At 56.4% G+C, this 19,255-nt stretch overlaps 1 protein-coding gene across 3 annotated transcripts in view; it reads right to left on the reverse strand.

Annotated features, from left to right (window-relative positions):
• Positions 1-188: 188 nt before the first annotated feature.
• The window catches only part of KIFC3 (kinesin family member C3), a 41,765-nt gene continuing 22,698 nt past the window's right edge, over positions 189-19,255 (reverse strand). For all 3 annotated transcript variants that reach the window (XM_082677657.1, XM_082677659.1, XM_082677658.1), the window contains 17 exons: positions 18,498-18,563; positions 17,879-18,022; positions 17,517-17,756; positions 16,814-16,987; positions 16,151-16,298; positions 15,938-16,068; positions 14,652-14,763; positions 13,187-13,368; positions 6,085-6,189; positions 3,865-3,995; positions 3,252-3,375; positions 2,894-3,023; positions 2,565-2,794; positions 2,042-2,176; positions 1,483-1,591; positions 997-1,025; positions 189-798 (listed from right to left, as the gene is read on the reverse strand). In XM_082677657.1, the coding sequence (XP_082533783.1) occupies positions 1,021-1,025; positions 1,483-1,591; positions 2,042-2,176; positions 2,565-2,794; positions 2,894-3,023; positions 3,252-3,375; positions 3,865-3,995; positions 6,085-6,189; positions 13,187-13,368; positions 14,652-14,763; positions 15,938-16,068; positions 16,151-16,298; positions 16,814-16,987; positions 17,517-17,756; positions 17,879-18,022; positions 18,498-18,563 (2,166 nt within the window). In that variant the 3' untranslated portion in view covers positions 189-798; positions 997-1,020. The remainder of the gene's footprint in view (positions 799-996; positions 1,026-1,482; positions 1,592-2,041; positions 2,177-2,564; positions 2,795-2,893; positions 3,024-3,251; positions 3,376-3,864; positions 3,996-6,084; positions 6,190-13,186; positions 13,369-14,651; positions 14,764-15,937; positions 16,069-16,150; positions 16,299-16,813; positions 16,988-17,516; positions 17,757-17,878; positions 18,023-18,497; positions 18,564-19,255) is intronic.

Here is a 19,255-nt window from a genome sequence, read left to right on the forward strand (position 1 = left end):
CTGTTGTATGGGTCACAGTCATGATAAGGGTGGGGGGAGGGGGCCCCTCCTAGTCAGGAATGTTCAGAAAAACATGATCCTGACTTGGTGACCAGCCAGCAGTGGGGAGCCAATGGCACGTGCCAGTGCCCTGCTTGCCCCCTGCGACCTGACCGGGGGTTCACGAGACCAACTCTTCCAGACGATGCTTGTGTAAAAAGGTTATTTTAATAAGTAAAAATGCCTAAGCTTCCAAAAGTTCTTAAATAGGATTTCAGAGGGAGGAAAATGTCAAGAGGCCAGTGGGCAAGGCGATAGCCTGGTGCCAGGCACATGAGGGGGAGCAGCAAGATCCCCACCCACTGGCCTCCTGCCGGCCATAAATACAGCCCGGCCCGCGGCGGCGAGGGCTGTGCTCCTGTGTACACCTAGGAACACTATATACACGCCCAGTGAGACACTCTCCTCCCTGGGAGCCAGGGAAGAGTGGCGCAGGGCCGCCCACCAACCGCCCGGTTCCCACCGTTCCTGTGCCTTCTGGGGGCTCCTCAGCCCACCCACTAGGGAGGGGCCCTGCAGGGTGGGGAGGGCTGGGCCAGCCCATGCCACCTGCGCCCAGAGCCACAGCCGAGACACCCTTTCCTTCTGAGCGTGTTTCTTATCTCTGAGGGGAGACAGGCGAACGAGGAGCCTCCACTCTGGCCTCTGCCTTGTGGGCTCCAGGCGCTGCAGCAGGAACAGGCCAGGCAGGCATCAGGACCCAGTACCTCGTCCGGCAGAGTGGGCATGTCCATCACACAGGCAACGGCCTCGACTTCCCTGCAGGAGGGAGAGGGTTCGTCAGCACCAGGACTGTCAGCCTCTGTCCCAGAGCAGGAGGGAGCCGCAGAAGCACACAGGCAGCAGGCAGCGGACCCCAGACCCCGCCCTGAGCAGCCAGCTTCCCGGCATAGCCCTGCAACCCGAGGCGGCCAGGCGGCTGGGCGGGCAGCCCTGGGCTGCGGGCCCGACACTCACCTGGAGACTTTGCAGCCCCAGCCGTCAGGCTGAAATCAAAGCAACAGGTGTCTCACCGGTGGGCCCGCCTTGGGCCAGGACCCCCCGGGACCCTGCTGCCCCCCTCTCCCTTTAGACTCAAACACTCACCAGGCCCTTCTGTGAGTGGGCCAAGCTGGAGGCTGGAGCCCGGCTCACTCCTCATCTGGGACAGGTGAGCCTTGTCCTTTCTACCCCCCGGGAGCCAAGGCCTGCCTTGGACAGTGTATCGTGCATGAGCCCAACCAGCCCAGCCTCAGAGGATCAGAGGATTGTGTCCTGGGCCTCCTGTCAGCAGCCCTGCTAGGAGCCCGGAGGGCTGGACCGAGCACTGTCTGCCCTGGCTACTTCCCAGGGCCAGGGAAGGTTGTGAAACAGGTTCTGGAGAAGTTTTATAAACTTAAAAAAAAAAGGAAAGAAAAAGCCCATTCAGATAAGGAAAGCCTGGCCCACTCCCTAAAGACTCACCCGAGGGCTGCAGCTTCCTCCTGATGGACCCTGGGCGGCTAGTGGTCCCAGAGCCAGGGGCCGAGTGGGCTCGTGCTGAGGGCTGTGGCGTCTGGCAAGCTGGCTCCCACTGTGGGCAGAGAAGGGCAGGTGGGCGGGGCCTGCTGCCCTGGGTCTGCCCCCTACCCCACACGTTTCCCCTCCCCAGCCACCTGAAACGTTTCCTCATCTGCAAGATGGACATGATGATGGTACAATAACCATGGGGGGGGGTGTGTGAGACATCATACATAAAGAAGTGAACTAGTTACTACTGAGCGCCTGTGTGCCAGCCTGCACCCGCCCCCGCCCCACCTCCGACCAGCTGATGACCCCCACAGGTACCTCTGAGGCCAAGAAAGAACACCTGGACTAAAGAGGCTACTGGGTTTGGGTTCAAGTTCTGGCTCCAGCCCCTCTGGTATCTTCCCCTCCTCCACCATTCCACACTGTCCTCCCCTCCAAACCCTCCCTCCTGCCCATGACCGGGATGTCTATGACCCAGTACTGGCCTGAGGCAGGCCTGTGGTGGTCCCCGTACCTCTAGATGCTCCTGGCTGGACCAGGACACGAGCTCTGCCCTGCGGGACCCGGGGCCTAGCTCCACGGAGCGCACCCTCTCAGCAAACTTGAGGGAATAGAGCGTCTCACTGGTGTTCTTCTCCACGGGGGACACCTAGGGGACACGAGAGCTCACTCCCCACCCAGCTGGCCGGCTGCCCTCGCAGAACTGGAAGGAGCACCAAAGGGAGCCCACAACCAGGGGACTCTAGAAGGCTCCCTGGACAAGACTGAGAGGGAGGGGAGCAGGAGGGCAACCAAGGTGGCAGAAACGGAGGAACTTGCCAGGCACACGGTGCACGTGGCCAGGTCTGTGGGGAGGCTGCGGGGGATGGGAGCCACGTGTCACTGACTTTGGAGCCGCTGATGACCGGAGGCTCTTCCCTGCACAGCCTGGGAGGGTACCTGGGCCGCCGGGGAAGGTGGGGGGGTCCCTGTTCTTGGAGCTGGTTAAGCCCCTACACGCTAATGGTCACGCCATCTGACCCGCCTGGGGCCCTCACCTGCACCACCATGAGGGTCTTGCTGTCCCCGCTGAGCGAGTCTTGCAGCAGGTAGGTGAGCTTGGAGTTGCGGAAGGGCACGTGGCCCTGGCGGGAACGCAGGGCAGCAATGACGTCCCCCAGGGCCGACAGCGACTTGTTGATGTGCTGTGCCTCCCGCAGGCGGCTGCCCTCAGCCCCCGACTTGCCCACGCGCTCTGAGCCGGCCAAGTCCACCAGGTTCAGCTTCCCTGCGGAGAGGGTGCTGGGCAGGTCAAGGCTGCCCCGGGAAAGGCCGGGGCGGGGGGGACGGGGGTGGCTCAGGCCAGGTGGCTGGGGCCCTCACTCACCCGTGGTGCGGAGACCGGTGCTGCCGTCCACGCCGTGCACCGTCACAATAAGCAGGGCATGTGAGCGCGAGCTGTGCTCGTTCAGGTTGGTGAACTCCGTGGTGCGGTTGGTGTGGCCGAACTCGAACACCTGGGGCCCGGGGAGGGCAGAGTGAGGCACAGGGTTTGGAGTGGGGTCCCCGAGTACCCCTGTGAGGGGGCGGCACCCTTTGCCTCGTCCAGGGGAGGAAACAGGCTCAGAGAGGCCTGGGGACCTGGCAGAACCTGCATCCGACCCCCATCCTGTCCTCCGGGGCAGCTCTGCTGTGGGCAGGGTCTCCCCAGCCTTTCCCCACCCCCGGCCCCCGCAGCCCCACACCTTGTTGATGTCCTCCACGCTCTGCACCTGGAACTCCGTCAGCCCTGGCACGTACAGCTGCCCGCTGCCGTCAGGACACAGGCGGATCTCCAGTTTCTCCTGGGGCTCCTGCCCCAGCAGGTCCCTGAGAGCAGGAAGGACGGTCACTCCCTCCTCGCAGTCTGCCCTCTGCTTGCACTGCACCCACCCCCAGCCTGGAACGTTCCCCCAGCCATCACACTTCTGGAAGCCTTCCTGGACCATGGGGCTCTGCGCTCAGTCTGCTGAAGGGCAGAGATGGAACGTTCCCCCAAAGTCCTGGGGTGCTGCTACTCCTGCCCCCACAATGCACTGAGCCCCTGTGGGCAGGTCCTCCCAAGACCCCACTCTCACTCTTCACCACCTGGTGCAGCCTGCAGGTAGGGTGAGGACACTTCAAGGGGAAAAGGAGTGCCTTTGTCTGGGTATCCCAGGTGGGCTCAGACAGCCCTCCTCCTCCTGCCTGCTAGCGCGGGAGAGGGGCCTGGGACCAGTGAATCCCCTGGGCTGAGTCAGGACATACATTCAGCTCCCACCTAAGGGCTCCCACCTGAGGGGCTCCCACTCGAGGGCCTTCCGCCTGAGGGCTCCTCACCTGAGGACCTCGTTGTAGATCTCGGCCGCGCTGACGGTGATGGTGTACTCCCAGTCAGACGCCTTCTCCTGCACCTCGGAGAAGAGCAGCTGCAGGGCCCGCTGGTTGATGCCTGGGTTCTCGAGGGTCCCCTGCAGGCAAAATCAAGGCCCCGGTGAGCCAGGCCTCCCCCCACCACATGGGCTGGCCCGTGCAGATGCTCACATGGTATCTGTGGTCCTCACCTGCTCTGGCTACCCCTCACAGGCCAGCCTCCCTGACTGAAGCTCCCCACCTGCGTGCCGGTCTGCCCCCAAAAACGCCCTCCACCAGCTACAAGCAACTTCACCTCCTTGGGCCTCAGTTTCCCCGCCTTTAAAACGGCCCCACCCTGCCAGGATTGGGCCTGCACACAGGGGCTGCTGATGGATACCGGCCGTGGTGGGCCACCTGGGAGGGGGCACCGGGAATGTACGATTGTATGACACGTATGAATGTATGACAATGAGGGGCTCACTGTCAGGTAGGCCGTGAGCCAGGCTCTGTGGGTGATGCAGGGGAGGCACAGGAACAGCTGGCAAGTGAACTGGGGCCGGGTGGGCTGGCCGGCCTTTCTAGAAAGAAATCTGGAGTCCTCACCTGGGCCTCCCTTATCATGGCACCTCCCACCCTCACTTCACTTCTGCCACCGGGGCCTCCTTGCCGGGCCTCAGTATCCTCCCCAGCACGCTCCGGACTCGTGGTCCCAGCCCTGCTGTTCCCTCTGCCCGGAGTGCTCTTCCCCATTCTCCTCTCCGTGACTGGCTTAGGTGTCTGCACAAGTCACCTCCTCAGGGAGGCTTCCTCTCCCTCCAAATGCCCGATCCCTCCCTCACTGTTGGTTCCTCATACCTGGCCGAAGTTTCCTCCCTAGCACCTGACAGGACACATCCTGACTTGCCGTGTGCACTGCTGTCTCCCCACTGGTGGGCTGGCTCCGTGGGGTCAGGCACCCTGGCCACGGCTGTGCCCCAGGCACGGTGCCTGATGCACAGTGGGGCTCAGCAGGGATGTGTTGGAGGATGGAGGCCCCTGGTGGTCAACTCTGAGCACCCAAGACAGAGCTGGGAGCCTAGAAGGTGCTGCACGCACCCCTTCCCCTTCACCTCCCCATCTCGCTTGGCCTGCCCCCTACTAACCAGTCTTGCCAATCCCAGAACCGAGGGAAAAGAAGGTCCAGATTGGGGGAGAAAGGACCACCATGACAGTCTTCCCAAAGGTGCCTAACAGCCTGGGCCAGCAGGGCCCTCTGGCGCCCATTGTTGGGACAGCAGGAGACCCGCCCCCCTCCCCTACCTGGAGAATCCCACAATACCCCCCTTAAGAGCCAGGGAAATGGCTCCATTTTTATCTACAGTCAAGTTTCTTCCTCCTCTCAACCCCCCACTCCCAGCCACATCCCATAGAGGGGGGCATGGCACAGGCAGGGAGATGAGGCCCTGGGAGCTGCAGCTAAGAGCTGGACACCCAGGACTTCCCTGGTGGCGCAGTGGCTAAGACTCCACGCTCCCAGTGCAGGGGGCCCGGGTTCGATCCCTGGTCAGGGAAATAGATCCCACACGCACATCACAACTTTTTCACGCGCCACAATTAAGGAGCTGGCGAGCCACAACTAAGGAGCACACGTGCCACGACTAAGGAGCCCACCTGCTGCAACTAAGACCTGACAGGACCAAATAAATAAATATTAAAAAAAGAGCTAGGCGCCCCACAAGAAGTCTGGCCAGTCTCTTCACTGGCCAGTCTCTCCCACTGCCCGGGTATCTCCTTGAGGGCCAAGATCCCCCCCTCATTCATCCTGACACTCCCAGGGCCCAGCATGGCAGCCCTACGACAGAAGCCCAATAAATGTGTGTGGGTGAAATGAAAGCCAATCCTGAGAGACGTCACAGCAATCTTCCCTGGACTCTGGGCCCAGGCCGAGACCCGTCCGAGGCCAGAGGTTGTTGTCAGCACACCCTCCCCTCCCCCATACCTACCGGGACCATGCAGGTGTGCTTGGGCAAGGCGCCCCCTCCGCAGGCCTGGTGCCTCGGGGCTAACATGGATAACTATGGGCTCTGCTCCAAGGTGGTTATGAAGACCAAGTGAGGCAAAACACACCCCACGCAGAACCTCGACACTAATGAGGGGAGCCCCCATCAATGGCAGCAAGGGGTTGGGGTTCACTCTGGATCCCCGCCCCATCCAGCAGGTACCCACCTCCATCGTGTATGTCTTGCCAGCACCCGTCTGGCCATAGGCAAAGATGCAGACGTTGAAGCCGTCGATGCAGGAGGTGATCAGGGCCTGCACCTCCTGGAACACCTGCAGAGGGGACGTGGGATGGAGGGTAGGTCCAGGGGCCCCCACCAGCCACCTCCCCCTGACTGCTCCCCTCCCCTAATACGGCACCTGTCATCGTGGGCAACCAGCTCATTGTGGAGGAATCTGTGACTAATAAGTCACTTCCACTAGGGTTAGTGGGCAGCCTCATTGCCGAAAGACTGAAGGGAAGTCAGGGCAGTAATTACTGCCCACCAGCACCTGAGGAAGGGGCCGCCCAGCCCAGGAACTCAGGAGCCCTCCCCCAGCTTCTCCCCCTCTCAAGGTGGGTCAGCAAACGAAGGCCGAGAAAGCATGTGCCTGGCACCTCCACGGGCCGGCTGGCCTGCCTGCCTGCCAGCCAGCAACAAAGGACGGGGGCAAAGATAAAGCCCAGCATGGGGACCGGAGGGCACAGGCAAAACAGGCCTCCCAGGTTGGCCCTGGCAGAGATGAGGGAAGAGTGGATGCTGAGAACACGGGGCTCCCAGAGGCTGAGGGCTCCTCCCTGAGGCTGTGGGACTCGAGGGACATTGTTCCAGCTAATGATTAAGAACTCTCCAGACAATAGGGGCTTCTTAGACAATGGGTGAATTTCCAGGATGTCCGGCCCCCTTCCGAGAAGGAGGGAGATAACAAAATGTAAAAAAGGTGTCTGTCAAAGACCAATCAGGAAGCTGGGGAGAAGGAGGGAGATAACAAAATGTAAAAAAGGTGTCTGTCAAAGACCAATCAGGCAGCTGGGGACAAGTTCCCTCTCTGGTCCGAGCCTAAGCCGGGACCAATCAGCAGGAGAACACAACCAAATCTATAATTTACATACGGGGAAGTGGGAACCTATAAAACTGACATATTCGCGCCCAAAAGGGTTCCTTCTTCGACCTCCTGCGTGAGGACCAAGGAACCCCGGTGCACCGGCTTTCAATAAACCTCTTGCGTTTTGCATCGACTTCCGACTCTTGTTGTTTCCTGGGCGAGTCGAAACTCCTAGGAGACCGCGCAGGTCTAACATTTGGGGGCTCGTCCGGGATTCCACTCGCCCCGGACCACAAGAACATCGGGAGTTGGAGGTACCAGGTAAGCTCGAGCTTGATTGTCTGTTTGTCCCTTGTTCTTTGTGGGCCATTATCGGAGGAAAGCCGTAAGAATCGGCTTATTATGGAATCTGTATCGGACCTCTGGCTAGGCAGACGTGCTAATAGCCGGCGTCCATGAGCCCTAGGGGACGCCCTCGTGGCTCATCTGGAAGGAGAGGCAAAGTCTGTCTCCCCTTCACTCGGTTTCGGCAGTTCCCTTGGTGATAACTGCCATCTGAAGAAGTTTCGGTTTTGAAGCGAGCTCGCAGTGGCCCATACGTATATGTGTTTCGTGGAGTTTTAACTGTTTCTGTATTGTGGTCTATTCTTCTTCTCTGACGGACGACAATGGGACAAACTATGACGACTTCTCTTTCCCTTACCCTAAGCTATTGGACCGAAGTTCGGGCCAGAGCCCATTATTTTTCGGTAGAGGTAAAGAAAGGAAAGTGGCAGACTTTGTGTGCCTCTGAATGGCCAACATTTCAGATAGGATGGCCCCCCGAAGGATCCTTTTTATTAGACAAGATTAAGCTGCTGAAGTCTAAGATATTTAATATAGATCCCCACGGACATCCAGACCAAGTACCATATGTCTTGGTCTGGGAAGATTTAATTCTCTCCCCACCTCCGTGGGTCCGGCCCTTTGTTTCCTCAACAGGTACGTCCGCGCATACATCAGCAGCGTCGGAAATATTAGCCTTAAAGAAAAACCCCAACACGGAGAAGCTACCCGACGCCCCGGATCTACCGAAGGCAATTTATCCTGACCTGCAGTCCGATTTGCTTCTTTTGGACTCCCCACCCCCTTATCCTCCGGCCCCGAATCCCCTACCACCTAGAGGACCCCCAGCTCCACTGCCCTCGGCACCAAGGGAACCATCCATGATGGAAGAAGAAAGGGGTCCCTCAGTGGGCACTAGGAGCCGGAGGGCTATCTCCCCGGACTCCACTGCCCTACCTCTTAGAGAATATGGCCCCCCCGATGGCCAAGGGAATAGACCTCTCCAATATTGGCCCTTTTCCTCTGCAGATCTTTATAATTGGAAAATGCATAACCCAACTTTTTCCGAAAATCCACAGGCCCTTACCGCTTTAATAGAATCTCTTGTTTTCTCCCACCAGCCCACATGGGATGATTGTCAGCAGCTGCTCCAGACTCTCCTAACGACTGAGGAGAGGCAACGGGTTCTTTTAGAAGCCAGAAAAAATGTATTAGGCGCCAATGGGCAACCTACCCAGCTGCCTAACGAGATTGATGCTGGTTTCCCACTCGTCAGGCCAAACTGGGATTTCAATGCCCTGGAAGGTAGGGAGCGCCTGAAAATGTATCGCCAGGCTCTGGTGGCGGGTCTCCATGGAGCGGCCAGACGGCCCACTAATTTGGCTAAGGTAAGGGAAGTAACTCAGGGGCCCCAGGAATCGCCAACTGTGTTCCTGGAAAGTTTAATGGAAGCCTTTAGACGCTTTACCCCTTATGATCCAACTTCGGAGGGACATAGGGCTACTATAGCAATGGCTTTCATAGATCAAGTGGCCCCTGTTATTAAGAAGAAATTACAGAGGCTAGATGGCTTGCAGGGATTTTCGCTTCAGGAGTTAGTAAAAGAGGCAGATAAAGTATATAACAAAAGAGAAACAGAGGAAGAGAAGGAAGAAAGAAAGCAGAAAGAGCAGGAAGCCCATGAAATAAGATGGGATAAGAGACAGGAGAGGAATTTAAGTAAGATACTGGCCACTGTGGTTGGAGGAAGAAATATAGGGGATAGAAATAGGCAGGAAGGGCGAACGGCAGACAGAAGGCGGCCATTAGACAAGGACCAATGTGCCTACTGTAAAGAAAAAGGACATTGGGCGAGAGAATGCCCTAAGAAAAAGAATGGAGGAAGGCCAACCAAAAACAAAATCTTAACATTGAAAGAAGAAGACTAGGAAAGTCAGGGCTCGAACCCTCTCCCCGAGCCCCGGGTAACTCTTAAAGTGGAGGGGGAACCTGTTCAATTTTTGGTAGATACCGGAGCCCAGCACTCCGTCCTTCTCCACTCAAAAGGTCCTATCTCAGCTAAAAGGTCATGGGTACAAGGAGCCACTGGGAATAAACAATATTCATGGACCACACGAAGGACAGTAGATCTTGGGATTGGACGAGTAACCCATTCATTTTTGATTATTCCGGAATGCCCCTATCCTTTGCTGGGAAGAGATTTACTCTCCAAAGTAGGGGCTCAAATCCACTTTCAGCCAGAAGGTCCCACCATAACTGATAATAAGGGAAGGTTACTTCAAATATTGACTATGAAATTAGAAGATGAATATAAATTATACGAGCAGCCTTCATCCTCACGAGTTAATGTTACTGATTGGGTAACTCGGTTCCCTCAAGCCTGGGCAGAAACTGCCGGAATGGGGACGGCCGGATTCTGTAGACTATGGATTCCAGGGTTTGCTGAGCTGGCAGCCCCATTGTACCCCCTAACCAAAAACAGCACTCTTTTCGTTTGGGGCGATAAGGAACAACGGGCTTTTGACCAAATCAAACGAGCTTTACTTTCAGCTCCAGCCCTAGGACTGCCAGATGTAACCAAACCTTTTCATTTATATGTGGCCGAAAATAAGGGCATTGCAAAAGGAGTATTGACTCAGAAATTGGGTCCCTGGAATCGCCCAGTTGCTTATTTGTCAAAAAAAAATTGGACCCTGTGGCATCAGGATGGCCCACCTGTTTAAAGATAATCGCTGCAGTGGCCGTTCTAGTCAAAGATGCTGACAAACTAACTTTAGGACAAAATCTAACGATAACAGCTCCTCATGCCCTGGAAAATGTAGTCCGTCAACCACCGGATAGGTGGCTAACTAATGCCAGGATGACCCACTACCAAACCCTGTTGCTAAACTCAGATCGCATCAAGTTTGCTCCAGCCACAGGACTCAATCCAGCCACCTTGCTACCTGATCCTGACTTGGAAGGCTCCACCATCATACATGATTGTCAGGAAGTACTAGCCGCAGCACACGGCAGTAGGCCAGATCTGATGGACCTGCCCCTCCCTGATGCTGATTTCACCTGGTTCACGGATGGGAGCAGTTTCCTGGAGGAAGATGCACAGATGGACACATTTGGGGACTAAAAAGATGGTAGCCTTGTTACAAAAAGCCGGGTACGAAACCCCTGGAATGACAAAATTAGCTGAACAAATTGTGCAGGAATGCGTCCCATGTCAACAGGTAAATGCTCACAAAGGGAAACTTGAAACTGGAAAGAGACTCAGGGGGGACCGCCCAGGAACTTACTGGGAAGTGGACTTTACCGAAGTGCGTCCTGGAAGGTACGGTAATAAATACCTTTTAGTTTTTGTAGACACTTTTTCAGGATGGATAGAGGCTTTCCCAACAAAGAAAGAAACAGCTGCTGTAGTAGCCAAGAAGATTTTAGAAGAAATTTTTCCTCGATTTGGAGCATCAAAGGTAATAGGGTCTGATAATGGTCCAGCCTTCGTCGCCCAGGTAAGTCAGGATGTGGCCAGATATTTGGGGACTGATTGGAAATTACATTGTGCTTATAGACCCCAAAGTTTAGGTCAGGTAGAAAGAATGAATAGGACTCTAAAAGAGACCCTAACTAAATTGTCCTTGGAGACTGGCGGTACCGATTGGACGGTGCTCCTTCCTTTGGCCCTATTCCGGGTTAGAAATACACCTTCCCGATACCATCTTACTCCTTTTGAAATATTATATGGTGCCCCGCCTCCCCTCCTCACTTTAGGAAAAGAAATAAAACCTGATTGTCAAAATAACACTGACTTATATGCTAGGCTACTGGGACTCCAATTGGTCCAGAAAGAAATATGGTCCCAACTCGCCAAGGCCTACCAACCGGGAACACCGGGAGAAACTCATCCTTTCCAAGTCAGAGACTCCGTATACGTCCGTCGGCATCGAACCCAGACGTTGGAACCTCGATGGAAAGGACCATACACCGTCCTCCTCACCACCCCAATGGCCATAAAAGTGGACGGCATCGCTGCCTGGATCCATGCTTCACATGTGAAGGCTGCACCAGCGACGGCATCATCAGGATGGCGGGCCCAAAGAACCGACAACCCGCTCAAACTCAAGCTTCTACGAACCTAAGACTTATAATTTTGGTTTTACTGCCTTTACTGACTGTAAGTGATTTTAGCCCTCACCTCCCCCAACGTTTAACTTGGCAGGTAATTTCTCAGACTGGAGATGTAACCTGGTCCATTAGTCATACTGCACCCCCCTGGACCTGGTGGCCAGATCTTTTTCCTGATGTTTGTAAATTGGCTATAGGAGCACCTTATTGGGATACACAAGATTCTCATGATATGAACACTGCCCCTTCCAAAGTTTCGGAAACTGATTGGTTTGGGCCGGGTTGCAAAAATGCAGGCAAAAGAATGATGCTTGGTATCCTCACTTTCTACGTATGCCCCGGGTTCCACCGCCCTTGATCTCTGAATTATAAATGTGGTGGAACTGAAAACTTTTATTGCAAAAGCTGGGGATGTGAAACTACCGGGGATACTAATTGGAAACCCACCTCAACTTGGGATTTTATCACTGTAACGGCTAATTATTCTCATAATGAGGATACCGGACACCGGAGTAAATGTTCAGGATGGTTTCAATCATGGTTTGATAAGTCCCCCTGGTTTACCACCTTAATCTCTACTCTGTTGGGACCTCTTATTGTTTTATTGTTGATTTTAACTTTTGGACCATGTGTTCTAAATCGCCTGATAGCATTTATTAGAGAACGTATCAGTACTGTACAAGTTCTAATGTTAAGACAACAGTACCAAAGTTTACGAACAGAAGGTTGAGATTCCATGATTGGAATCAATAGTCACAAGAAAAAGGGGGGAATGTGGGACTCGAGGGACATTGTTCCAGCTAATGATTAAGAACTCTCCAGACAATAGGGGCTTCTTAGACAATGGGTGAATTTCCAGGATGTCCGGCCCCCTTCCGAGAAGGAGGGAGATAACAAAATGTAAAAAAGGTGTCTGTCAAAGACCAATCAGGAAGCTGGGGAGAAGGAGGGAGATAACAAAATGTAAAAAAGGTGTCTGTCAAAGACCAATCAGGCAGCTGGGGACAAGTTCCCTCTCTGGTCCGAGCCTAAGCCGGGACCAATCAGCAGGAGAACACAACCAAATCTATAATTTACATACGGGGAAGTGGGAACCTATAAAACTGACATATTCGCGCCCAAAAGGGTTCCTTCTTCGACCTCCTGCGTGAGGACCAAGGAACCCCGGTGCACCGGCTTTCAATAAACCTCTTGCGTTTTGCATCGACTTCCGACTCTTGTTGTTTCCTGGGCGAGTCGAAACTCCTAGGAGACCGCGCAGGTCTAACAAGGCCTGGGTGGCAGCATGGGAGTCCCTAGGAAGACCCATGGGACTGATAGAGGAGGTGCTCCTGGCTGGAGGGGACTGCCTCCATGCAAGCCAGGGTCCTGTGGATGGGCGGGGCCACATGACTGGGAGGGGCTGTGAGAGTGCATGTGGCTGAGTATGGGAGAGGAACCATGTGAGTGGGAGAGGCCCTGTGAGTGGGTGTGGCTATGAGGGTAGGAGGGGTCACATGGGTGGGATGAGCCTGAGAGTGGGTGTGGCTGTGAGGATGGGTGGGGCCACGTGGGTGCCCTAGGCTATGTATGGATCTGCCCTTCTTAGCAGAGGCTTCCAAAGCTCCCAGTTTACCTTCCCACCCTCTTCTCTCCTCCAGAGGTGAAAAGAGAGGGACCGTGGGGCACTGGGCTTCTCCATCCTGTCTGCCCTCCCTTATACTTATTTTTGTCCAGCTCCCAACATCTCTCCCTCTACAGGTGAGGTGAGTCTGTCTCCCCCTCCCTCCACTGTTCTCTGTCCCTCTCCCCGAAGGGCCACACTCACGTCCTGCTGTGAGGCTTTCGGGGAGAAGACTTTGTCCAGCTCAAAGGAGACGGGCTTTCCTTTGTGCAGCAAGTGAATGATGGAGTCGTCGTCGGGATCAAAGGTCACAGCATTGGTCGCCTCAGGTCCTTCCCCATCCTCTTTGGTGACTGGCCGGACACGGGCAATCACCCGGATGTTCCCTGGATTGGGTGGCGGAAGAGAGAAGGGTACAGACCAGGTCAAGACCAGACTGCCTCCACACTGGTGTCCATTGGCATCTGGAGCCGGCTAGTGGCTCAAGAGCCCCCTGCCTTCTAAGTAAGGCCCCCAAGGGCAAGGTGGCCCACAAAGATTTGATCAGTCACTCACACTATAGTATGAATTAACGTATCAATACATTTTCTTGCTGAGCAAACCAGTTGACAGTAGGAGCCTCACCTTGGGGACATGGAGGAAAGGGCAGTGGTGGGGCTCAGACACTGCACCCAGTTTGGGTGGGATACCAAAATGGACAACTCTTTATACACCTGGACTTCAGTTTCCTCACGTACACACGAGGGGACTGGATCCCAGCAAGCCAAGGGGCTTATTCTATCACTCTAGAAGGGCACAGTGAATGCCAGGACAGGGCTTGGGAATCAGATGGGCAGAAAGGACCAGGCAGGAGATGGGCACAGGCAACAGGGCAGCCCCAGGGGTGTCTGACGCACAGATCTGATCATGCCACCCCCTTGCTTCAAGCCTTTGGGTGGGATCCCAGAGTTCCTGGAATGAAGAGAAAACTCCCCATCACATCTAGCACGGCCCCACCTTCCCTTCACCTGTCCACTCCACCTCACAATCCAGGTCTCAGCCCTGGTTTTATCTCCTACGGGAAGCCCCCTGGACACCCTCAACTGTCAGATACCCAGGGGCTCTCAGAGCCCCTCCCCAGCCTGGGTAAAGGGGTAGTGATGGGGTTTTCTGAGTGATTAATGATCACTGTCTGCTCGCCCCCTGCTGAAGTAACCACCATGAAGGCAGGGACAGGTTCTGTGGTGCCCAAAGCCACATCCTCATTGTCTGGAACGGCACTTGGCACAGAGCAGGTGCTCCCTAGACCTTTGTGCCGTGAATGGGTGGTGTCTCAAGCTTGACCAGGCCCTAGATCAGAATAAGTGGCATTCTAGCCACCCACCACCCAATGCTTCAATACCCTACCCCTCCGCCACCTGGTAGCCTGCCATAGGCATTGGGCAAAGGTTTCAGAGTTGAACAGATCCAAGGTGGACCATTCACTAGCCATGCAGTTTTGAGCAAATTCCCTGTGACGTCTCTGTGCCTCGGTTTCCTTATCTACAAAGAGGGAATTACAAAAGCTCCCCGATGACAGGGCACAGCTCCAGGGAGTGGTGCTGGGGGCCATGGGGAAGGACAGGATCACTTCCGAGGCAGGTCAGGGCTCCCTCCGCTAGGCGCCCCCCCGAGCCCGCCCAGCGGTCACCTTTCAGCCGCACAAGTTCATTGTGGCACTTCTTGCGCAGCTGCAGCTCCCGGCGGTACTTGCGCAGCAGCTCCTGGTTGTTGCTGTTGACCTCGTCGATGGCCTGGCCAATCTAGTGGGGGGTGCGCAGCACCATCAGGGGCCCAGCTCCACCCGCTTTGCTTGCCCGGCTGCTTGCCCTCTCCCCCTCCCCCCAACAGTCTGCTCACTGCCTCCTGCCCTGGACTAAGTACCTGACATGCGCTGTCACACGTCACATCGTCCCAATAACCCCTCTGGGTAGGTACTGCGAACAGGCCCATTTTACAGAGGAAGAAACTGAGCCCTAGAGAAGCTAAACCAATCTCAAGGTTGCCCTGCAGATGAGTAAAGAGCCGGGACTCAGCCCTCACTCCACAGCACCAGCACTTGACTACATGATTCAGCTGGACCCAAATCCCAGCTCTGCCCTGAGGACCTGGGGGACCAGAAGCAACTGGCTCAATGTATTCAAGCCTCAATCTTCTCATCTGTAAAATGGGGATAACAACATCTAACTCGTGGATTTGTAGGAGCTGGTAGGTAAAGATCTCCAAGTTACATTTCATAAGGAAAAGAAACAAGATGCAAGCCACACATACACCTGCTCCCCTTTACTGGGTGAAAGGGAAGTGCGTGTCCACGTACATATATGTCAACAGTTTTCAGCATGCTCAGAACACCCTTTGGGGGAAATGCTGGGAGACAGGCCTCCTTTGGGGAGCTGGCTGGGTGGCAGAGAGAAGCCTTTCCTTTTCATCTGAATGCCCTTCTGGAAGGTGGGTACTTTCAACGTGTCCATGTATTATTGACATAATTTTTTAAAGGAGAACTATTTTTGATTCCCAAAATACATGTCTCTCTACCCTGCAGAGCTGTCATACAGATTCAAGGAGCCGACGGCTATAAAAGGCTCAGCACGTAGGAGGCACTTAAGAGACATTGGCTATTCTCATACTGCACAAGTACAGCTTAAAAAATTAAATTAAACCTAACAGATCTAAGGATACGTGTAGCATGTTTGAGATATAAAGATATGCATAGCACATATGAGATACAAAGATATATGTGACATGTTTGGTTTACACCCGAATACCTGCTCTTGACCAGACTGTTTTTCAAATGGTCTGGGGACAGCAGTGTGTGTGTGGGACAGGAGCTGCCATCTGGGGGCTTTGGGTTTGGGAAGGGCGCGCTAGGTGGCTGCTGCATCTGCCCAGGGGCTCCAAGGCCTCTCCCAGCCCCGCCCCGCCATGGTCTGCACTCACCTCGGCCTTGACACTCTTGAGGGCCTCCTGCAGCAGCAGCGGGAAGCCGCGCACCTGACGCTTGAGCCCATTGTAGTCGTTGGTCAGGGTCCGAAGTGCTGGCTGCAGCGTCAGCAGGTTGGTCCGGACACCTATGGAGACACAAGGGGTGAGAGGCAGACAGGGCGAAGGGCTGTGGCGTGGGGCAGGCTAGAGCCCGGCTGCACGGCTCACCTGCCAGGTTCTCGTGCACAGCCTTCATCTCCACCTGGGCTCTGGCAAAGGCCTCCTCGATGGCCCGGTTCTTGTCCTCCTCCAGGGACTGCATCTCCTCCAGCATCTGCCCGTGTGCCCGCTCCAGCTCCGACTCGTACATGGTGATCTGCAGCCAGGGCCAGAAGCTTAGTGCCGTGCGCCATGCAGAGAAAGAAGCCCCGCCCCTCACGCCTTGCACACGTGCACACACACACAGGTGGGGTAGGGTGGCCGTCGCTCTCCCTGAAAGGGCTGGGAGCTCCGTGCAGCTACTTCCCGGCATCAGCCCAGCACCAACCTGGGTCCCGGCACATAACACAGGTCACAAGCCACAGGTCCCAGGAGAGCAGGGGAAAGCATCTGTTATGACACCGACTAGAGCACCCTTCCAAGAGCCTGTGTGCCGGGCCCTGAGCGAATCTTGTGAATAGGTCAAGCCCCACTGGGAGGTGCGTTCTGTGATCAGATCATTTTACAGATGAGGAAACAGAAACCTGCCCTTGGTCACATGGCCAGTGGGGAGAGGAGGGACTGAAACCCAGGTCTGTCGAACCCCAAGTGCTCAGCCGCTGCACTGTGCCAAAGGCCGGTCTCTGGCGTTGGGGCTCGGCGTGCACATGCTGCCCCGATAGACGTGCACACCTGCGCCCGGAGCTGTGCGGTCAGCTGATGCGAGCTCTGCAGCTGCTGCTCCATCTCCTTCAGCACCTGCCTCTGCATGGCCACCTGCTCCTGCAGGTGCTGGTTCCGGGCCTGGGACTCACTGAGGGCCTGCTTGGTCTTGGACGACTCCACCTCCACCGTCTTCATGACATACTGTGAGGGGAGGGAGGGGTGGGTGTATGGAGGTGCGTGGGTGCCTTGACCTTACCCTGGGACCCTGGGGGGCCCCTCAGGAACATGTCACCAACGGCCTGCAGAATAAACTAGAGGAGCCCCGAGGTCTGGGCTTTCCAGAAAGCTGCAAGGGCCTCCTGGAATCTTCTCATCTTAATGAGCCCACCTGGAGCCCGGCTGTGGCCCACGACTGGGCCCAGAACAGACAAGAAGGGCACAGACGAGGGCAGAATCTAGCGATGCAGCACGTCCATGCCCGGCACACAGCGGGCACCTCAAGCATCAGTTGCTGGATGCCTACATGGCCTGGCCCTGGACAGCAAGAAGGGGAAGGGGCCAGGTGACAGCAGATCTGGAAGGATTCCTTCAACCCCCCGCACCTACTTATTCACCAAGACAAGCCCCTCCTACGTCCAGCCCATCCTGGGCTCCAGGGACCAGAGTTGAGGTGTGGCCCAGGTGCGCGCGGGGCACCGCAAGCGGTGCGGCCGCCTGGCCCCAGGCTCACCTTGACGGGCGGCGACTGGGCCCGCAGGCTGGCGATGGTCTCGTGGCTGTCACGCAGGCGCCGGCTGAGCCGCTCCTCCTCCTGCGCCTTCTCGGCCAGGCAGTCCTTGAGCCGCAGCTCCACCTCGGCCAGCCGGTCGGTCTTCTGCTGCACCTCCAGGTTCAGCTCTGACAGCAAGCCTTTGTTCTCCGCCACCTCCAGCTGTAGCTGGGACAGCTTGTCGCGGAGCTGGGCGCTCTCCTGCAGACAGACGGCCGCGGGGGCCGGGACAGGTGTGAGACCAGTGGGCAGGATTCAGCATGAGGGAGTGGGGTGACCGTTGGGAATCGAGCGCCCCGGGACCGCCCTGGCCCTGGGCCCACCTGGCTGTGCTCGCAGCCTGTGCAGGGCACCGCAGGCTTGGCCCGCATATCCTGCAGCTCGGCCTCGCAGCGCCGCATCTCCTGCCTCAGTCGCTCATTCTCCACTATCAGCAGGTCCCGGTGCTTCTCCAAGTCGGTGCCTCCCTGCAGAGAGCCAGAGCCAGGGGTTGGGGGCGCATGTGGCGAGGGCAGATCAGGGGGAAGGACGGAGCGGGGAGGCAGACAGTGCAGGGGCAGGGGAGAGGGGAGAGGTGGGGAGACAGAGAGAAGGAGAAAAGAGAAGGAAAGGCCAGTGATGGATGGAGAGAAGAGAGGAGGGGCTCCAGAGACGATAAAGACAAAGGCAGAGGAGAGGAAGAGATGCAGGAGGGTGGTGAGACAGGAACTGCTCCCGGCTGCACCCCACCCCCTTCATTCCATTTTCCTGAGTGTGAAAGTTACAAGGAAAGTCATATTTATACACAGAGTTCACACTCCTACTTTACATCAGCAAATAAGAATTAACCTCCCTCCTGTTACGGGTCACACCACCTCGTGGGCACAGTGAGTGGTGATAAGTACATGGGGAGCATCACCCCCCCCCAGCCCCGCCCCGCTAGGATGGCGTGGTCGGGCTCACCAGCTCCGATCGAAGGCGGCTCACTTCCTGGGCCTGGCTTATGAGCTTCTGCTTCAGGTGTTCCACCTGCCAGCACAAAGCCGGGGCACGCTGAGCCTGGATCCTCTCCTCCAGCCCACACCCAGGCCTCTCGCCCAAACCCAGAGCCCCAGTCCTCCCTGTGTTCAAGCATCAGGCCACCCCTGGGACTCTAGGTGCAGAGCACCTGGCCTGGTCCTGACAGCTCTCAGCACCCTCTCCCGTCACAGGACCAGCCAGTCTGGGCTCACAGGAGAGTCCGGGGAGCGAGTGCAGCCGAGGTGACCCCTGGGCCAGCCTGGGCCCACGCCAGGGGCAGCTCGCCGGGGGACGCAGGAGGCTGACTCTCCGGATGCCTGCCTTTGCACAGGCCCTGACCCACGCCTGAACCTACTTCTGTATTTGTCATTTAACATTCTTTAAAGGGCCTCCAAAGTGTATAAACTCCAGGCACTACAAAACCTGCATCGGTCCTTGACCAGCCCCTAGAAGTTTCTACTTTGAGTGGTTCCTGGTGAGTCTGTCTGTGGAGATGGGCCTGCCAGTGACCAGGGCACATCTGGGACCTGCCTCCACCCCAGCTCCCAGTCTGCCTTGCAGGAGAGCTATGGCCAGTGGAGGCTGTTAGAAAGAGAAGGGGTGTGCACCCCATCAGGAGGCAAGGGTGACCTGGTTCAATCAGAGCCCAGGGAGGGGAAACCAGCCCCGAGAAAGAGCAGGACCCCAGGATGGCTGCCTGC

The sequence above is a fragment of the Grampus griseus genome, assembly GCF_964374135.1.
Source record: "Grampus griseus genome assembly, chromosome: 19".
NCBI classification, from domain to species: domain Eukaryota; kingdom Metazoa; phylum Chordata; class Mammalia; order Artiodactyla; family Delphinidae; genus Grampus; species Grampus griseus.